A 16,944-nucleotide genomic window follows, 5' to 3' on the forward strand; every position below is an offset into this window, starting at 1 on the left:
TTCTTCAGGGTATGCTGTGAGACCTGCAGTTTGAATTTAAATAGTGGGTTCTCAAACCTGAGAAGTCAACATTTGGGGAAAGTGTGGTATGCAAAAAATCCATGAGAGAATAATAAACATGGTTAAAGTGTATTTGTGTGGAAGTATTCATCAGAAAGTTAAGGGAGTGAAAAAACCCCCAGATTGTTCGGCTGGTACACAAGCTAAAGCTTGGTTTGGTACTGTGAATATTACTATTTCATGCTAGCAGGGTTTAAATGGTAGGGGTGTAGAATGGCTGAGTGTCATGAATTAGCTTTGTAGTTTGAGAAGAGAATATTGGCTATAGTGGAGAAGTTGGGGGTGGGGGAGTTGCAATTGCGAAACAATGTTCAGTATAATGTTCCTTAGGTGAAAATGGATGCTTTTTACCAACTAAGCAAAGGTATACAGATTTTGGATATAAATCTAGTCAGTGTTGTCTGGATCCCTGCCCTTCCTGATTGCTTAAATAATGTGTGATTGAGTTGATGTAGCCTTTGCTCAGTGTCATTACTTTTCTTTAACCATGTGTTTTTTTCCAGATCGATATAAAGAGTCTGTGATCTTTCCAGTATTAAAGAAATCCAGGTTAGATGGAATCTTAAAAGGCCTGTTTCTAACTTGCCTTTTGTAGGGAGAGAGGGTTAGAGAATTTTCTGGTTGGACTGAAAATACTGGACATAGGTCAGTCAGGATTCCAACAAAGATATAGAACAGTAAGTTTGCTATTAACTTTTTTAGATGATCTACATCTTTATTTAGACTTGGGATCTGATGCACTATTGTGTGAGCAATAAAGTTTTGTTATGCCATTTGCAGGCTTTGGGAGTGGATGGGATGCTGCTGCAGTGGTTTAGCTCCTTTTTCAGAAGGGTGCAAATAGCGATCAAAATAAATACTTACAGGAAGAATCAAGCACAAAGCAAGTTACACGCAAGTACAGAAGGTCTTGACATGTGGCTTAAATGGGAACAAATTTCTTTGTTATATCTTGTAGCACGTAATAGCAGTGGAGGGGTGGAAGCCAAAACAGTAATGGAAAGAAACCTTATGCTTTCTATATGACCTCTGACATAGAAATTCAGTGCCAGTTTCTATGCTGGTGCTATTACTTTGGTTTCAGTGCACACACGTTGCAGGTGTGTCCTTTGGGGGTCTTATTTTGCATATTCTGTATAAATTGTTCCTGAATGAACAATTAGAGAAAATAAATATCTTGATTCAGACATGTCTATTTTTATATTTTAACTTATAAAGTGCAAAAACTGAGGAAAAGACCCCAAACATATGTGGACATAAATAGTCTTGTATAATTGTCTCAACCAACTAACTTTCAATCATCGCCAAAAATCTCCAGCACTTTTGTGCAAACTTACTCATGCAAAATATAATGATTGTGTATGATTTTCTTTCAAACACATCTCCACCTTAACTAAAAATATGACCAAATCCAAGCCATTTGGGCATGGGAGGAGCCAGCATTCATAGTGCACTGGTCCCCCTGACATGCCAGGACACCAACCGGGCACCCTAGGGGGCACTGCAGTGGACTTCACAAATTGCTCCCAGGTGCATAACTTCCTTACCTTGGGTGCTGAGCACCCCACCCCCCCCCCCCAAACCCCCCCCCCCCCCACTCCCCACAACTGTACAACACTACTATAGCCCTAAGGGGTGAAAGGGGGCACCTACATGTGGGTTTCGGGTGGGTTTTGAAGGGCTCCCATTTACCACCACAAGTGTAATAGGTGGGGGGGATGGGCCTGGGTCCGCCTGCCTGAAGTGCACTGCACCCACTAAAACTGCTCCACGGACCTGCATACTGCTGTCAGGGAGCTGGATATGACATTTGAGGCTGGCAAAAAAAAAATTTTAAGTTTTTTTTTTTTTAGGGTGGGGGTTGGTGACCACTGGGGGACTAAGGGAAGGTCACCCCCAATTCCCTCTGGTGGTCATCTGGTCAGTTCGGGCTTGGTTGTGAAAAAAATGGACCAAGTAAAGTCGGCCAAGTGCTCGTCAGGGACGCCCTTCTTTTCTCCATTATCGGCCGAGGACGCCCAACTGTTGAGCATGCCCCAGTCCCACCTTCGCTACGCCTCCGACACTTCCCCAGGAACTTTGGTCGTCCCCGTAACGGAATGCGGTTGACGCCCAAAATCAGCTTTCGATTATGCCAATTTGGGTGACCCTGAGAGAAGGATGCCCATCTCCCAATTTGTCGGAAGATGGGTGCCCTCCTCTTTCGAAAACAAGCCTGATAGTGTTCTTGTAGAAATTTTGTGGCTACTACTTCACTCTCATGACAAGGTTCTCTATATAGTGAGATAATGACTACATTCAAGTCTGGCTCAGTTTAATCAACTGAATCTAATTATTAATTAAATTTGGTCAACTGGTTGATTGTTTAACTAAGGGGCAGTTTACTTTTCGATATGGGTGTTGGATAACTTTGTTGGTTAAATAAATGATGTAGTAATTTAAAAACTGTGTTATGTGTTTACTCATGTCTAATATTACATTTTTGTTTAAAGATCAGAAACCATTCGGTGTAACATATATACAATAATAGAGGAAAACAGAAGCAGGGGGAGGGGCACTTTCTCACTATAGAATCTAGTCTGGCCCGAAATATTGATTGAATTGGCAGCTGAAACTCATATGAGTGAAGAAGGTGGACTGGAGTGTACACAATGCCTTATGTGTAAGAATCCAGGATGAAATGGGAAAGCAATAACACTGGTAAAGAAGTGGACAGCTATTTATACAGTGCTATCTTTATGCGCTAGGCCATGGCCGGTTAAGTCTGAATATTAACCAGGCATGCACTAGCCAGCTTTTAAAAAACTGCAAATTAAATATTAAAGCCTGCACAGGGCCTGGTGTTGAATTTACAGTTTTAGCACAGGACAAAAAATGCTGTCCTCCACCAGCTGAATATTGGTTGGTAAGAGATCAATTTTCAGGGGTCTGGCAACTGCATACAAATATGTGGATAACTTAATCACATAACTTTTTTGTGCGTTTTTAGTAGACCTATGCATCTAAGCCAGAGCAGTTCTATAAAAGAGCACTTATATTTAGGCACCTAGAGGGCACCTGTCTGGAGCTATTCTATAAAGGGAAGTAGCTGCCTTCTTTTCTTTATAGAATACTAGTGTAACAGGTCAATTTGCACCTATATTTTAGGTGCGATCACTTATACCAGCCATAGACCTGGTATAAATGCTTGTGCCTAGATTGTTTAAAAAGTACATAAATTATCGCATTTCTACCTAGGCCTGTATTCTGTATACCATGCCTAGATTTAGGCACAGGTTATAGGACACACCTAGCAGCCATGTCTGCGCCTAACTCTAGGCGTAAATACTAGCACTAAGTTAGGCACGGAGTAGGTGTATTATATAAACATGCACATCGATTTTCAGAATGCCCATGGTCCGCCCATGTCACACCCCCTTTTTGGAAGAACAAGTTAGAATTTACACACACCAGTTTACAGAATACGCCTAACAAGTTCTGCATGTCAATTCTAATTAATAACAATTAGTATCAATAATTGCTTATTAAGTGGCAATTATTGGTGCTGACTGGTTTATTAAGTATCGTGTGCGCAAATCCAGAATACAACTGGATTTGCGCATGCAATTTCGGTCTTGCTATATAAAATCCTGGGTATCTGTGTAACTTCTGGCCTCGAGCCACGACCTGGGCGAATTCCACCCCACTTTAGCCAATCTTTGTTTGCAGGTTTGGGAAATCAAAAAGAAAATGCAACTTATCTAGTCAGCATGCAATACTGACCACATGAATGGTTTTCAATATGACCCCTAAAGATGTTCAGGAGAGCTGCAAATGAAAGTATTCACATTCTGAGTTTCAAAATAATGCTGTAGCTGAGCTGCAAATAGTATCACTTGTGCAACTGAGATTTACATGAAATCCGAGCCCTGCTCTGCTTCTCTGGAGAATATATTTGGGATGTCATGATCAAGTATACACAAATTATTTTCATTAATAAGTAGAAGAAACATTGGGAAAATTTTAAACTTCTATAAAATATCGACTTTTGTAAATAGCAAACCGGTTATAAGAGGTTTTCAAGAAAACTTAGGAAGCATTCAGAAATATCCAAAGAAAGAGAGAGATTGAGCATAAATATTCTTTTTAAAGATGTGATTTATCTTCATTATTTGTATATGTAAACTGCTCTCATTGTTGACTTTTTGTATTTTAACAGAAGGCAAGATTTTTTAAAAACAAGTTAAAGATCTATTGTGTGTACATGAGATCCTCTGAGAAATTATATGCTCCCTTAGTTCTTTTGAATTAGCATTCATTATTTTATATTCCAAACTGAAACACCATGCACTTTGTATTGCTTAAGAAAAGTGATAGTAGCTAGCATCATCTGCCATTAAGCTTAACATACCTCAGGCATGTTGGTTACATGTCTGCAATCTGAAGCAGGGAAAGGATAGGTATGGTGTTGCATGCTAAAAGGCCACGTGCTGTACCATGGCAAGTGGCAAGGGACACTGCTGTTCCATAAAAGACTCTAGAAAAATAATTTGCTGAACTTTAACACATACTGATAGCAGGTCTTGCCTGACCATGCTGTGGGATACGCCTCATGACTCAGCTTGGAGAACAGCTGTGCATGATGCTCTTATACTGAAATGAATGGGGGAGGAACATAGCTGAGTTGCATGCAGGCCAATCAATATTCATTTACAAAGTAATCATATATTATTTGTTTGGTGACCTTTGGAAAAGTGGTGATGCGCTGCCCTGTCTTAAAAGCACCAGAGCTGCATTCTTGATTACTCCAGCTTGATATTACCCCTGTGAGAAGTAAAAAGGGTAAGCAAAGGAGATAAAAAAGAACAAGGTACCCACATTATAGATTTCATTTCAAAGTAGAGGTGCTCAGATTCTTAAAACACCACAGTCACTGCAACAACAGCTCTTTTATTTTTGGATAGGAGACCTATATGCTGTGTTCCCCTCATAGCATTCCACCCCCAACAGTTCACTGGAGAGATGCAGTGTAATACTATGAACAAGTAAGTTGGAAAAAATATTTTGATTTTTCTCTCTCAGGAAGTCAGATATGTTGAAAATAAAGAGGGACTCAGTACAAAACTGTTACGATATCTGAGCATCTCTATGTAGATGAACATACACAGTATTTATTAAACATTCTAATATAAAGCATCTAGGGGTGATAAGAGATTTCAAGAAGTGCTGCTTAGAAATTTCAGCACAAACCAGTACTGCACAATAACTTTAAACATGTTAAAAGTGCTGTATAATGAACCAATTGTGGAAATAAATCTATGAAAATCAAGATTCTAATTGCGCACAGGAGGATATAAAAGAACCAAAATGTGACATTAATGGAAAAAAGTATAAAAGTTAAAGCTCCAAACAGGAATTCAGCCCATAAAAAATTGAACTGTTGTACAAATAATCGCTAGAATAAAGATGCAATATTTCCATTCTCATATTGTGGATAATCACTGATGGCCTGATTGCAAATTTTGCTTCCTGCTGTAACTCATGAATTTAATATAACACCAATGCTTTATTAGTACATAATTGTGAAAGTAAGGGATTCCTTTTACTAAGCTGTGATAAACACCAATGCATGCTTACCACAGCTTAAAAGGCTTACTGCAGAGCGCACTGAGGCGTCCGGTGGTAACTTTCAAATGTGTGTGTTTTACCCAAGTGCTAAATTTTTTTTTTTTTTTGGCTGAGGAGGGGGGGCGTGTCTGGGGAGGTGGAAAGTGGGTGTTTCTGTGCTAATCAGTTAGCAAATCAGCATTGCCACATGATAACTGATTAGCACAGAATTAGCATGTGAGCCCTTTGTGTTACTTTACGTTAATGGCCGCACACTAATAGCAAACAAACACAGCAGGGGTGACACGCAAGATGATGCAAAACAAAAAGTCCAATGGACTCAAAGAGTTCACAGCAAAAACTTTATTCAAAGTGCAATGGGCTCAACACGAATTGTGTTTCGGCCCCAAGGCCTGCTTCAGGAGTCCTGGTGAACTGTAAATATGCTGTTTGTTTAGCAGCAACTCTGATTATTTGGCGCTCCTGTTACCAACACATAAAGATGAGGTTTACTTTGGCTGCTATACCTTTAGAGCACTAAGTAACCACATAGTTACAGTTCACAGGGACTCCTGAAGCAGGCCTTTGGGGCCAAAAAACAATTTGTGTCGAGTCCATTGCATTTTGAATAAAGCTTCTGAACTCTTTGAGACCATTGGACATTTTGGTTTGCATCATCTTGTGTGTCACTCCTGCTATGTTTGTTTGCTTTGATTTTCCTACGCAGAGAACTTTTGTTCTTACGCACACTAATAGCAACATAAGCACATGGCTATTAATTTGGAAAATGGAAAATCAGCCATTTTACAGCTGTGGAAGAAATGGTTTTAGCACGAGGGAAAGACCAGTGTAAGGGTGCACTAAGGACCCCTAAGTTTGTTGCTTATGCCTTTGGACACTATTCAAGTACGGAAAACCAGACTTCGCAGGGGATACCTTTTCATCTTGAGAAAGGTCATGGATTACATTTTGATCCAAAATGTTAGTCTTCTCCAAGCTAAATACTTGAAACTGAGGCTCATGTTTCACTCTGAGAAGCACATACAACACTTTTTTCTGACTTTCTCTCTCAGAAATATACAGTACCTCTCTCACTCGCACTAAGGCTGTAATGAATATTCGTATTCGATTTGATTCGGTCCCAAATGCAACTCAATTGGTTAACAAGACAATCGGTGCCAATAATTGGATGTTAACAAGCAATTATTGACACTAATTAGAATTTAAGCACACTACCCACTAAGCATATTCTATAAAGTAGTCTGCGTAAATTTTTACCACGTGGATCTTAAAAGAAGACTTGGCTACAATAGGAGCATGGGCAAGTCGTGGGTGTTCCTATAATTTACACACAGTGTTATGGAATAACCCGTTCCGCACCTAAAGTTAGGAATGGGCATTTAAACCAGCTTTTCATTGACGTAAATAGCTACGCCTAAATTTTAACCACGTGGATAGTGCTACACAATTCTATAAACCATGCCTAACTTTAGGTGCGGTTTATAGAATATGTGTAGGCGTGTTTTCCATTGGCACCAATTTTTTCAGTGACAAATATAGAATCTGGCCCTATTTGTATACGGCCGAATAGTGAATTAAATTCGAATACGAATAATCCGGGCCTCTACTGTGCTAAATCCTACTAAAATAAACACTTGATCTCTGATTTCATGTTGCTTCTTTTATTATTTGTTATGATAAAGCTCAATGCCTATTATTCGTATTCAGCCAAATAATATTTTTTATTATTCATATTCGGCTTGAGAAGCACAGGCACTCCCTCTCTGACATACTTTATAAGATACATACTTTTTTTCTGATTCTGTGAGAGACAAACACTCTCCCCCTGGGCAGGATTAAAAAATAGGCAAACTAGCCTAGGGTCCAAATATACTGGACAGGCCTTCTCAGATGAACTAATTTAATGGATCTCAAGGCACACAGTTCCCTGATAAGTCAGCTGCTGGCAGAAAGAAGTGTGGTAGGTGGGACCATAACCACCACTCCCTGCAGACTTGTTTATTTTCCCTACCCCCTTTGCATTGACCTGTTTATAGAAATTTTAAAATGTATTTATATTATCATAGGCACCCAATGTGCTTGTTTGCCTAGAGCCCACCAAAAGGTTCCTACCCTGCTCTCTCCTGTTCTTTCTTTCGCTGAGAAACACAAGCACTTACTCTTCCTTTGACTCTCCATCAATAAAGCTCAAGGGCAGTCAGTAAAGCTCTCATTTTAGAAGTCCTATTTGCAATTTACACATGTATCTCAGATGCATATAGAAACCCCAATTTTAGAAAGCTTGGATTTACATGTGAAAATCGCAATAAGTGCACATGAGAAGGGGGCGTGCTTTGGGGTGGGACTCAGGCGTATTCCCCATTTTAGAAGGGAGAATGCACATCTATGCTCACTGAGATCAATGATGGGATTTACAGCAGTCCATGGGCAAGTCTAGATTATAGAAAAGAGCTCATTTTGAGCAGTGCTCTACTGGACGGCTAAAGGAAGATTGCCTCCTTCATCCACCAGTGGCTTTCTGCCCCTATAATCGATTGTGTCACATAACTGCATGATCTGTACTTATCTGGCAACACTTAGATGTGTAGGTTTCTAAAATGGCAGACATGCATGTCTATTTGTCAATGCCTACATGGCTATGTTTTTAAATACCAGCATAAACGAGTAATGGCAACACTTGGATGTGCATGTTGCTGGGTTGCCCCTATCGATGTTTTAGATGTTGACAGCTGTAAATTGGCTGCTTTCACTGCACTCAGCTGGCACATATACATTCATTCCAGCATGTATTTTAGAAAAGGATCCATGTTGGCAGATCCTTTTCTGAAATACTACTGGATTTGAAATTGTGAGGGAATCTAAAGGATGCTGCCACTTCCCCTTAAGAACACTCCCTCACACTCTCAGGGCCACCTTAACCCTTTAGTCCTGCCCAAGAGGCAAGTGACACGGGAGGGAGTGGAGCCAAGAGGGCAAAAGCTAGGAAGTATAAAAGGCCAGGCCAAAGCTAGGTTAAGGACGCCCCAGAGAGAAGCAGCGATGCCAACTGTAGATGACTCCATCCTAAGAACCTGCAGGTTCATCTTAGAACCTTGAAGAGTTTGTGTTTTACTGGCCAGTTGCAGGCCAGCTGTGTGTACCTGCTAGAGACTGTGCTGGTGACACTGGAACCAGGGACCAGACCAGGGACTTGTGGCAGAGAAAAAGACATTCATGTTTGCTGTGGCCCTGAGGAGAAGGCCACCCAAAGACATTGTTATGCTTACAGACTTAGCTTTGGATATTGTTTTCTCTCCTCCTTGAAGTAAACAGGAGCCCTTCCCAGACACCTTTAATAAAATATTATTTGTTTTCACGTAACTTTTGGAGTGTGTTTGGCTTGTCTTACCGGGCTCCATGGCTTGCCCTCACTCACAGTATCAAATGTGATGACAGCGGTGGGATCTGAGTGTACCTTGCCAGAATCCTTAGCCTCCAGGCTCTGGGCCTTGTAGGAGCGTCATAGGGGACTGACAGCCTAAAAAGGTTAGCTCTGCCCAGAGAAAGAAAGGGAACCTTTAAAGAGTTTAGTAAGAGCCGGACAGGCAGGTTTTCTTTTTGATCCAATTTTCATGCAGTGCACGCTGCAGGTGTACAGAAAATATGGAGGAAATGATCCAGGCCCTATTGGAAGGACAACAGCAACAGCTTATACAAGCTCAGTGTGAGCAGCAACGGCAACAGCAGCAGCAGTTTATATAAACTCACTAGAGGCAACAACAGCAGCAGCAGGCATAGCAGCAAATGTTTTAGAAGTTGATATAGCTGCAACAAGGCTCTCTGGGACAGGCAACCCCGGAGTGCCAGGCATCCCTGACCCTCCAGGCACCCAGGTTACAAGCTACTCCTCCAGTTCCTGTGCTACAAAATGGTACCGGAAGATGACCTGGACTATTTTTTGACAAACTTTGAGAGGACCACTTGCTTATCAGGTTGACCAGAAGTATCATGGACTGTCTATTTAGGAAACCTCCTAATCGGTAGCAGCCAGACTACCTTCCAGGATGTCAACTTTACTAGGATGGCCACCTATGTGGAAATGAAGGCCGCAATTCTAGAGAGGGCAGGCTGCACACCAGAAGCATATTGGCAAGAATTTTGGAAAGGGTCTCTACAAGTAAAAGAGAATCTCTGAAGCTTCTTTTACAGGCTCAAAGAAGTGGCCTGGAGATGGCTCCAACCGGAGGGCAAGACTGGCATGGAGCTAGCAAGAATTGTTCTCCTCGAACAGTTCCTTGAGGGGATACCCCAGTCCATGAAACAGTGGGTAAGACGGCACTCTAAGTTGACACTGGAGAGTGCTTTGGAAGTGGCTGAGGCCTTTTACCAAGCACAACCAGAATCTGAAACCTACAAGGAAAGCAAGCAAGCTGGGAGTCCTGGGAAGAAAAGAGAGAAGTCAGGATCCGAGAACCCAAAGTATCAGAAGCTGCCTTCCAGCCCAGCATCCCCAAAAAGGGGCCAGAGTGATTGAGACCTTAATCCCCAAAAATCCAGAACTCTCCACTGACCCAGTTGCGGGAACCACACTTGCTCACCTGTTTCAGATGTGGGAAGAAGATGGGAAGAACTGGGACACCCTGTTCCTATATACTGTTTGCCATCCAGGAGGTGCCCAGAGTTCAACATGATTCTCTCCGTTTCAACTGTTATATGGCTGGAGACCTAGAGGAATCCTGGATGTGGTTCAACAAACCAGGGAGGAGAAGCCTAGTCAGGGAAGGAATCTAGCCGAATATGTGCTCACCATGCAGGAAAGGCTGAAGAAAGCGAGTGCGGCAGCCAAGCTCTGCTTAGAGAAGGCTCAGGTGGGGCAAGACCGAGCCTACAACCAGAAGGCTGTGCAGAAAACCTTCCAGCTGAGGGACAGTGTTTTAGTTGTTCTACCCTCATCAGAAATCAAACTGCTATGCAAATGGCAAGGGCCATATGAAATAATAGAAAAGACAGGACCTGTCAATTACAAGGTGGCCCAACTAGACAAAAGAAATAAGGCAAAGATGTTCTATATTAATTTGTTAAAGAAGTGAGTCCCAGTAACTGCAGTGCTTGTCCCAACACAGGTACTGGCACAGCTAGAGTTCTTTTAAGTCCTGTTTGTTGAGCAGCTTTCACCTTTACAGAAAGCTAACCTGGAACAGTTGGTTCACCAGAACTAAGACGTCTTTTCCAATCTGCCGGGCCGGACCTATCTTGCAACCCATGATGTCATCACTGAATCAGGAATGGTGATCCAGCAATGCCCGCACCAGATTCCAGAAGCTTGTCAGCAGGAGGTAGCGAAAGAAATAGCTGAGATGCTAGACCTGGAGGTTATCGAAGAATCCACCAGTAATTGGTCGTCACCCATTGTGCTGGTACCTAAACCTGAAGGGAGCCTCCGGTTCTCCATCAACTTCTGTATGACCCTAGATCTGACCAAATGATATTGGTAGGTACTCCTCCAGCATCCAAGGGGAAGACAGCCTTTTCTATGCTCCACGATCTGTTCCAGTTCGTGGTATTATCTTTTGGCCTTCACGGAGCTCCAGCTACCTTCCAACACCTTGTTAACTGTCTGCAGCTGCCTACTTAGGCAACATCTCATTCAGGTAGAAGCAATACTGGATAGTTTATGGACTGCTGGGTTGACAGCAAATCCTAAAAAGTACTTCCTGGGAGGACAGGAGGTCCAAAACCTGGGGTATTCTGTTGGGAAGGGCAAGTGAAACCCCAGGTCCAGAAAGTAGAAGCAATCACATAAGTGCTGGTACCCCAGATCAAGAAGCAGGTGCGAGCCTTCCTGGGGCTTGCTGTGTACTACTGCCAATTTATCCCAGGATTTGCTGAGAAGGCAGAACCACTGACCCACCTCCTGCAGAAGAAAGCCCCTGAGAAGGTACAATGAACGTCAGACCCAGACACTGCTGTCCAGACATATGTTCAGAGCCAGTGCTGCTCATCCCAGACTTTAACTGATCCTTTCTAATGCAGACATTGCATCAGATGTTGGGCTCTGGGCTGTCTTCGCTCAAGAAGTGGATGGTGAAGAACAACCTGTGGCTTACAATAGTTGTAAGCTGTTTCCTAGGGAGAGAAACTATGCTGTGTTGGAAAAAGAAACCCAATCTGTTAAGTGGGCCTTAGGGACATTCCAGTATTATTTACCGGTACATCAATTCTTACTCATTATGGATCATGAACACCTCAAGCAGATGGCTCACCACAAAGATATGAATGGTTTCTCAACCTGCAGCCCTTCAGTTTTGAAATTCGATATGGGGCTGACTGAGAGAATGCCAATGATGATTCTTGATGTAGGAGGTAGACCCTGACATGGCAGGTGCTCAACCGGCCACAGCTGAGCTGAGGGGGAAGGTATGAGAAGGAGTCTATAGGATGCTGCCACTTCCCCTTAAAAACATTCCCTCACAGTCTCAGGGCCACCTTAAAGTCCCTAGTACCGCCCAAGGGAATGTGACACAGTGTGCTTAAGAGCTGAAATTGGAAACATTTTTATATATTCACTTCTAACTCTAAAACAACAACAACAAAAACTTCATACATCCTAAAGCTAACCAATAAAAATCTGATCTATAAATTTTGCTAAATTTATTTTACTTTGACTATTTTCTAATATGTCATCCATTAGATAATGGATTTCCCAAGCAGCGCCGGGTAATTCAGCTAGTGAATAAACAATGCTTTCTTGCCTAGATATTTTTATTTATGGAGCTTTATTTAATTAGGAGTTTTGCAATGTTGTGCTTTCAGAAAAACATCTTTTTTTTTAAAAAAATCCCGATTTCTAACTAAGGGGGCCCTTTTTACAAAACTGCGGTAAGCACTAATATGTGCTTACCACAGCAAAAAAAAATGGCTTACTGCAGGGCCTGCTGAGGTATCCCCTGGTAATCTGGGGATGTTCGAGTGCTACTCACATATTGGGCTGGGTCTGGGAGCAGAGAGTAGCCATGTTCTGTGCTAATAGGTTAGCATGTGGGCACTGTTGTGCGCTAACCAATTAGTGCAGGTTTAATGCATGAGTACCTAGCACCTTGCAAAATAGGTGGCGGTAGGGGCTCATGTGCTAATGTAAAAATTAGCATGTGGCCACTAATACAAAAATTAGGAAATGCGGCCATTTTACTCCAGTGGTTAAAGTACCTTAGCACGCCGGAATGACCAACATAAAGGCAAGCTAAAGGCACTTTTTACCTCTGTTTGGTAAAAAAGCCCCTAAATTTGCCCCAGTATGAATTTAAAATGGAAAAAAATAAAACATCTTAACTACCTATAATGAGAAGTACTCCCATTAATACAATTCTTATCTCTTGCGCAAAACACTCATTGTTTTTACTCAGGTCTCTGGCTAAACTTGAAATCTCTAATGTTGTATCATTACCTTCTACCTTGAGAAAAGGCAGAATTTGTAACTTCTGTTTGTTCAGTACAGTTATGTTATACTGATTGTCTTATGTAGAATGGAAATAGCCACATTGGTTCCTGGAGAAAACTTGATTTGTTGTAGACTGTGACACCTTTGAAAGGACTAAGAGGAAGGATGTTGCAGTGCATGACTTCTGAGACATCGCAGGCCTTCTCATCACTACAACATGTTTTCTGTTGATCCTTTCAAAGATACAGCAACATACAAAAATATACTTTTTTAAAATGAAATCTTGAGCTTGTCAAATAACCTCTTAAAAGCAAACAAAAGAAATATGAGTAGTCACAGCTGACACTACTGCAAAAAATTCCTACCTGCTTGCGTTCCTCTTGATCTGATTCACTACTAAAATCTTCTGTGTTAACGTTTTCAAAATCTGATTCTCCAACAGCAATGGGAACCGCTACAGTGAGGCCTGGCTGGGTCACAAAGGTCACATATTCCTTTTCATCAGTTACGTACTTCTCCATGTTGCTGTCAATGCCACTGGTGGTTCCATTTCCATCTTTGAGGCACTCAAAGTCTTTCATTATTTCAACTGTGGCATGGTTAAACAAGCAACTCTCCTTCTTGCCTTGTAAATCTTCCAGTTGTTTTATTTCATCACACGTTTCTTGTTTAACAAAGGCCTTTTGGATTAATTCATGTAAATATTTGTTCATATAATCTATCCCCCTCTGTAGCCTGCCTACAGCAATTTGAAGGTTGTTCATTTCACTGTCTTCATCTGTAGCACAAAGATTGTCTGAACTAAAAGAGCTCAGAAGCAAGGCCAGAAACAGGTTCAAGACCTATGAAAGATGCCAAAGAAGAATGCTTTTATACTGCACATTATTTATGCTTTAATTTAAAGGCTGACATCACAATAAAATTTGAAATTAATTCTGATAATGAAGAAGAGCAATGAAATATCTGTATGCTGTCTACAAATGTCACCACATGAGTACCTAATGAACATGTCAATCTCTTATCACCTCCTAATATCCAGACCAAAAAGCGAAAGTGAAACCTCATGTAATAAGATGCCAGTGCTTTTTAAAACCAAGGATATAGCCAGCCAAATACAGTGCCTCTGCTCCCCTCCTTATCGCGCAGCTTCCTTCCTGCAGACATCGGCAGCCTATGTCAAGAATTCTCATGCATGCTCATGTGCGAGAAGTCCTGGCATCGGTGGCTGAAGGCATGCCACTGTCTACAGGAAGGAAGCTGCTCAAGGAGTTGAGGAGCGGCTTGGGCACTGTATTTATTTGGCTGACAGGGCCTCAGCATTCCCACCAGCAAAGATATGGTAAGCGCATGGGGGGGGGGGGGATGTGTTGCCCCCTCAGTCCACCCCCAAAATTGGATGTCTGGCTACACCCCTGCCTATTATTGTGCCCTGTGTGGCTGTACCGCTCACACAGCCTTTGGTACCAGGCTGTTAAAACTCAATGGGAACCGAAAATGAAAACCATGTTGGGTCACTATAAGAAAGCATTTTAAATGTAAACAAAAACTAGAAGTTGAAACCATGCACTTATAGTGTGACACATATTGCATTTCCTCTTTTTTCATCTGCAGACTCAGTGGACATTATAAGAGGCATATTTTCAAAGCACTTTGGGAGGCTAAGTTCCATAGGTTTCTATGGAACTTTGGGAGGCTAAGTGCTTTGAAAATGAGCCCCCATTGGTGGGAATAGCCATAGTAAAGTGTCTCAGTAGAATAGAAGGGGTTTGGAGTGCATTTACTGAATGTGTCTGTGTATGTTTGAGTGTGTGAGTGGTATGCAGTGCACAGTATTTCCATGGGGAGACTTTAGATGTACATCTGTGGAGATGTGTGAGTGGGATGTTGGGGAGTTGGGAGAGTGTATATGTGTCAGAGTATATGTGTATTTGTCAGTGTATGTGTGTGTATGTGGGGGGGGGGGCGGTTTGAATCTTTGAGAACCAGTGATGAAAACCTTAGACTCCAGTAAAAACTTAACTGATTTTCCCTATTATATGAGGTCCCATCCTTGTATTTCTGGTGTAGACAGTACTGAGTTAGAATGGGTAGAAGTATTTCTCTGGGTATTCATATGGTGACATTCTTGTAACAATGATCACTGAAAGGAAAGAGTGACAAAGAAAGCAAATGCACCTTTTAGCCTTAAAAAAGTCAATTCTAAAAGTATGCACCTGAGCACAAAAATGCAGCAAAAAGTGCCACCTCCATGTGCAAAAAGTGCCACTTCCATGTGCAAGTGCCCTATGCACTATTCTATAAGGGTATGTGTAAGCGGCATACTGCACAACTGCAGTATGGGTGTGCAAGGGGGTGTGCATGTGGAAGGAGCATGCACAGAACATGGGCATGTCTCCCACCTAAAGCGAACAAGTTATATAAGTTGTGTGCACTATTTGCTGCACTTAGGTATACCCATTTATGCCTGCCATAGACCTGGTGAAACTGGGTAAGCCTACATTTAAGCGCACCGACGCTGGTTTACACTGCTAATCTGTAATGGAATCTGGGTGCTCAGATGCTAGCTCCCAAGCGCTGCATCAAGGCACCTAAATGACTATGAATAGTAAGGAGCTGTTTGGTGTGTCCTATCCATGAAAATATTGAAAGTGTTTAATACATAAACCCATGGATTCTATATAGCGTCTAGATATCTGTGCTGAAATCCAGGCTCTATAAAAACGCACATTAACAAGCCCAATCAGCATTGTTAACAGTACTTAACAAGCAATAAAGAGCACTAATTGGCAATAATTAGAATTTACAAACACAGCTCCCTAAGTGTGTTCTATAATGCACTAAGCCTAAATTTTAATGTGCACAGGCAAAAAGAAGCGTGGTTATGGGTAGAGAAATGGGCGTTTCAAAATTTACGTGCACTGTTATAGAACATGGCCCTCCGTGCCTAAATCTACATGCACTTTTAGCTGCTTGATGAGGGGAGATTTTCTGGGGACATATTTTGGTAAAGGAAGGAAAATAATACATGAAGATTGCATTTTCAACCCGATGCATTTTATTTTCAATGAGAAGAATATTTGCAGAAAAAGGAGTAGTAAATGCCCTAGCACACTATACCTGTAGCAAGTTGCAAGACAAAAGAACATACCTACTTTCTCCTTGAAACCTGGGGCAAAGTCCATGCTAAAAAGTACCTAAGTTTGAAAGTTTGAAAATTGCGCCCATCAGAGGTAATTCTATAAAGTAATCCCTCCACGTATGTAGCCACATACATGTGCAAATAACCTCTTACACTGGGGATCCGTGCCCATCTTATATGCCAGGATTTACACCAGGATGCAGTAGGCTTAAGCCTTCGCCTCCACAGTTGGACATGGGAATCCACACTAGGCACTATTCTATAAAGAGCATTCATCTCTAATTTGAGCGCCATCTACGGAATCCAGCCCTATGTGTGTAAATTATGAAATTCTATCATTTATGAATGTACTTGTAAAATATAGGCATGGACATCTATATCAGCTCTAGGGCTTGTGTAAGGGTTTGCGTCTGCAAGAGAGGTGTGTGTTTGGCGACTTACACACTAGTTATTATTTATAATAAAAAGTAGGTGCCTACTTTCTTTGTAAAATAGCACTTACTTATGCACCTCTGTAGGAGCTTATAAAATGTACAATAGCCTCACAAAATACAACATACTACAGTTGTAGGGTCAAACAAACATTTTATTTTAGAATATAATTTAAGAGCCACATGCAGCGCATTAAACAATTAGATCAAGAGGATGGACCAAAACTGCTGTTTCCAATTTTCAGATTTTCTAATGTATAACAGGATCAGATTTTTCAGAACACATTTTT

At 41.6% G+C, this 16,944-nt stretch overlaps 1 protein-coding gene across 11 annotated transcripts in view; it reads right to left on the reverse strand.

The window, feature by feature from the left end:
- The window catches only part of LOC115474020 (sodium channel protein type 2 subunit alpha-like), a 183,215-nt gene that overhangs the window by 81,535 nt on the left and 84,736 nt on the right, over positions 1 to 16,944 (reverse strand). For all 11 annotated transcript variants that reach the window (XM_030209301.1, XM_030209297.1, XM_030209294.1 and 8 more), the window contains one exon: positions 13,450 to 13,926. In XM_030209301.1, the coding sequence (XP_030065161.1) occupies positions 13,450 to 13,926 (477 nt within the window). The remainder of the gene's footprint in view (positions 1 to 13,449; positions 13,927 to 16,944) is intronic.

This window comes from Microcaecilia unicolor, chromosome 7 (assembly GCF_901765095.1).
Source record: "Microcaecilia unicolor chromosome 7, aMicUni1.1, whole genome shotgun sequence".
NCBI classification, from domain to species: domain Eukaryota; kingdom Metazoa; phylum Chordata; class Amphibia; order Gymnophiona; family Siphonopidae; genus Microcaecilia; species Microcaecilia unicolor.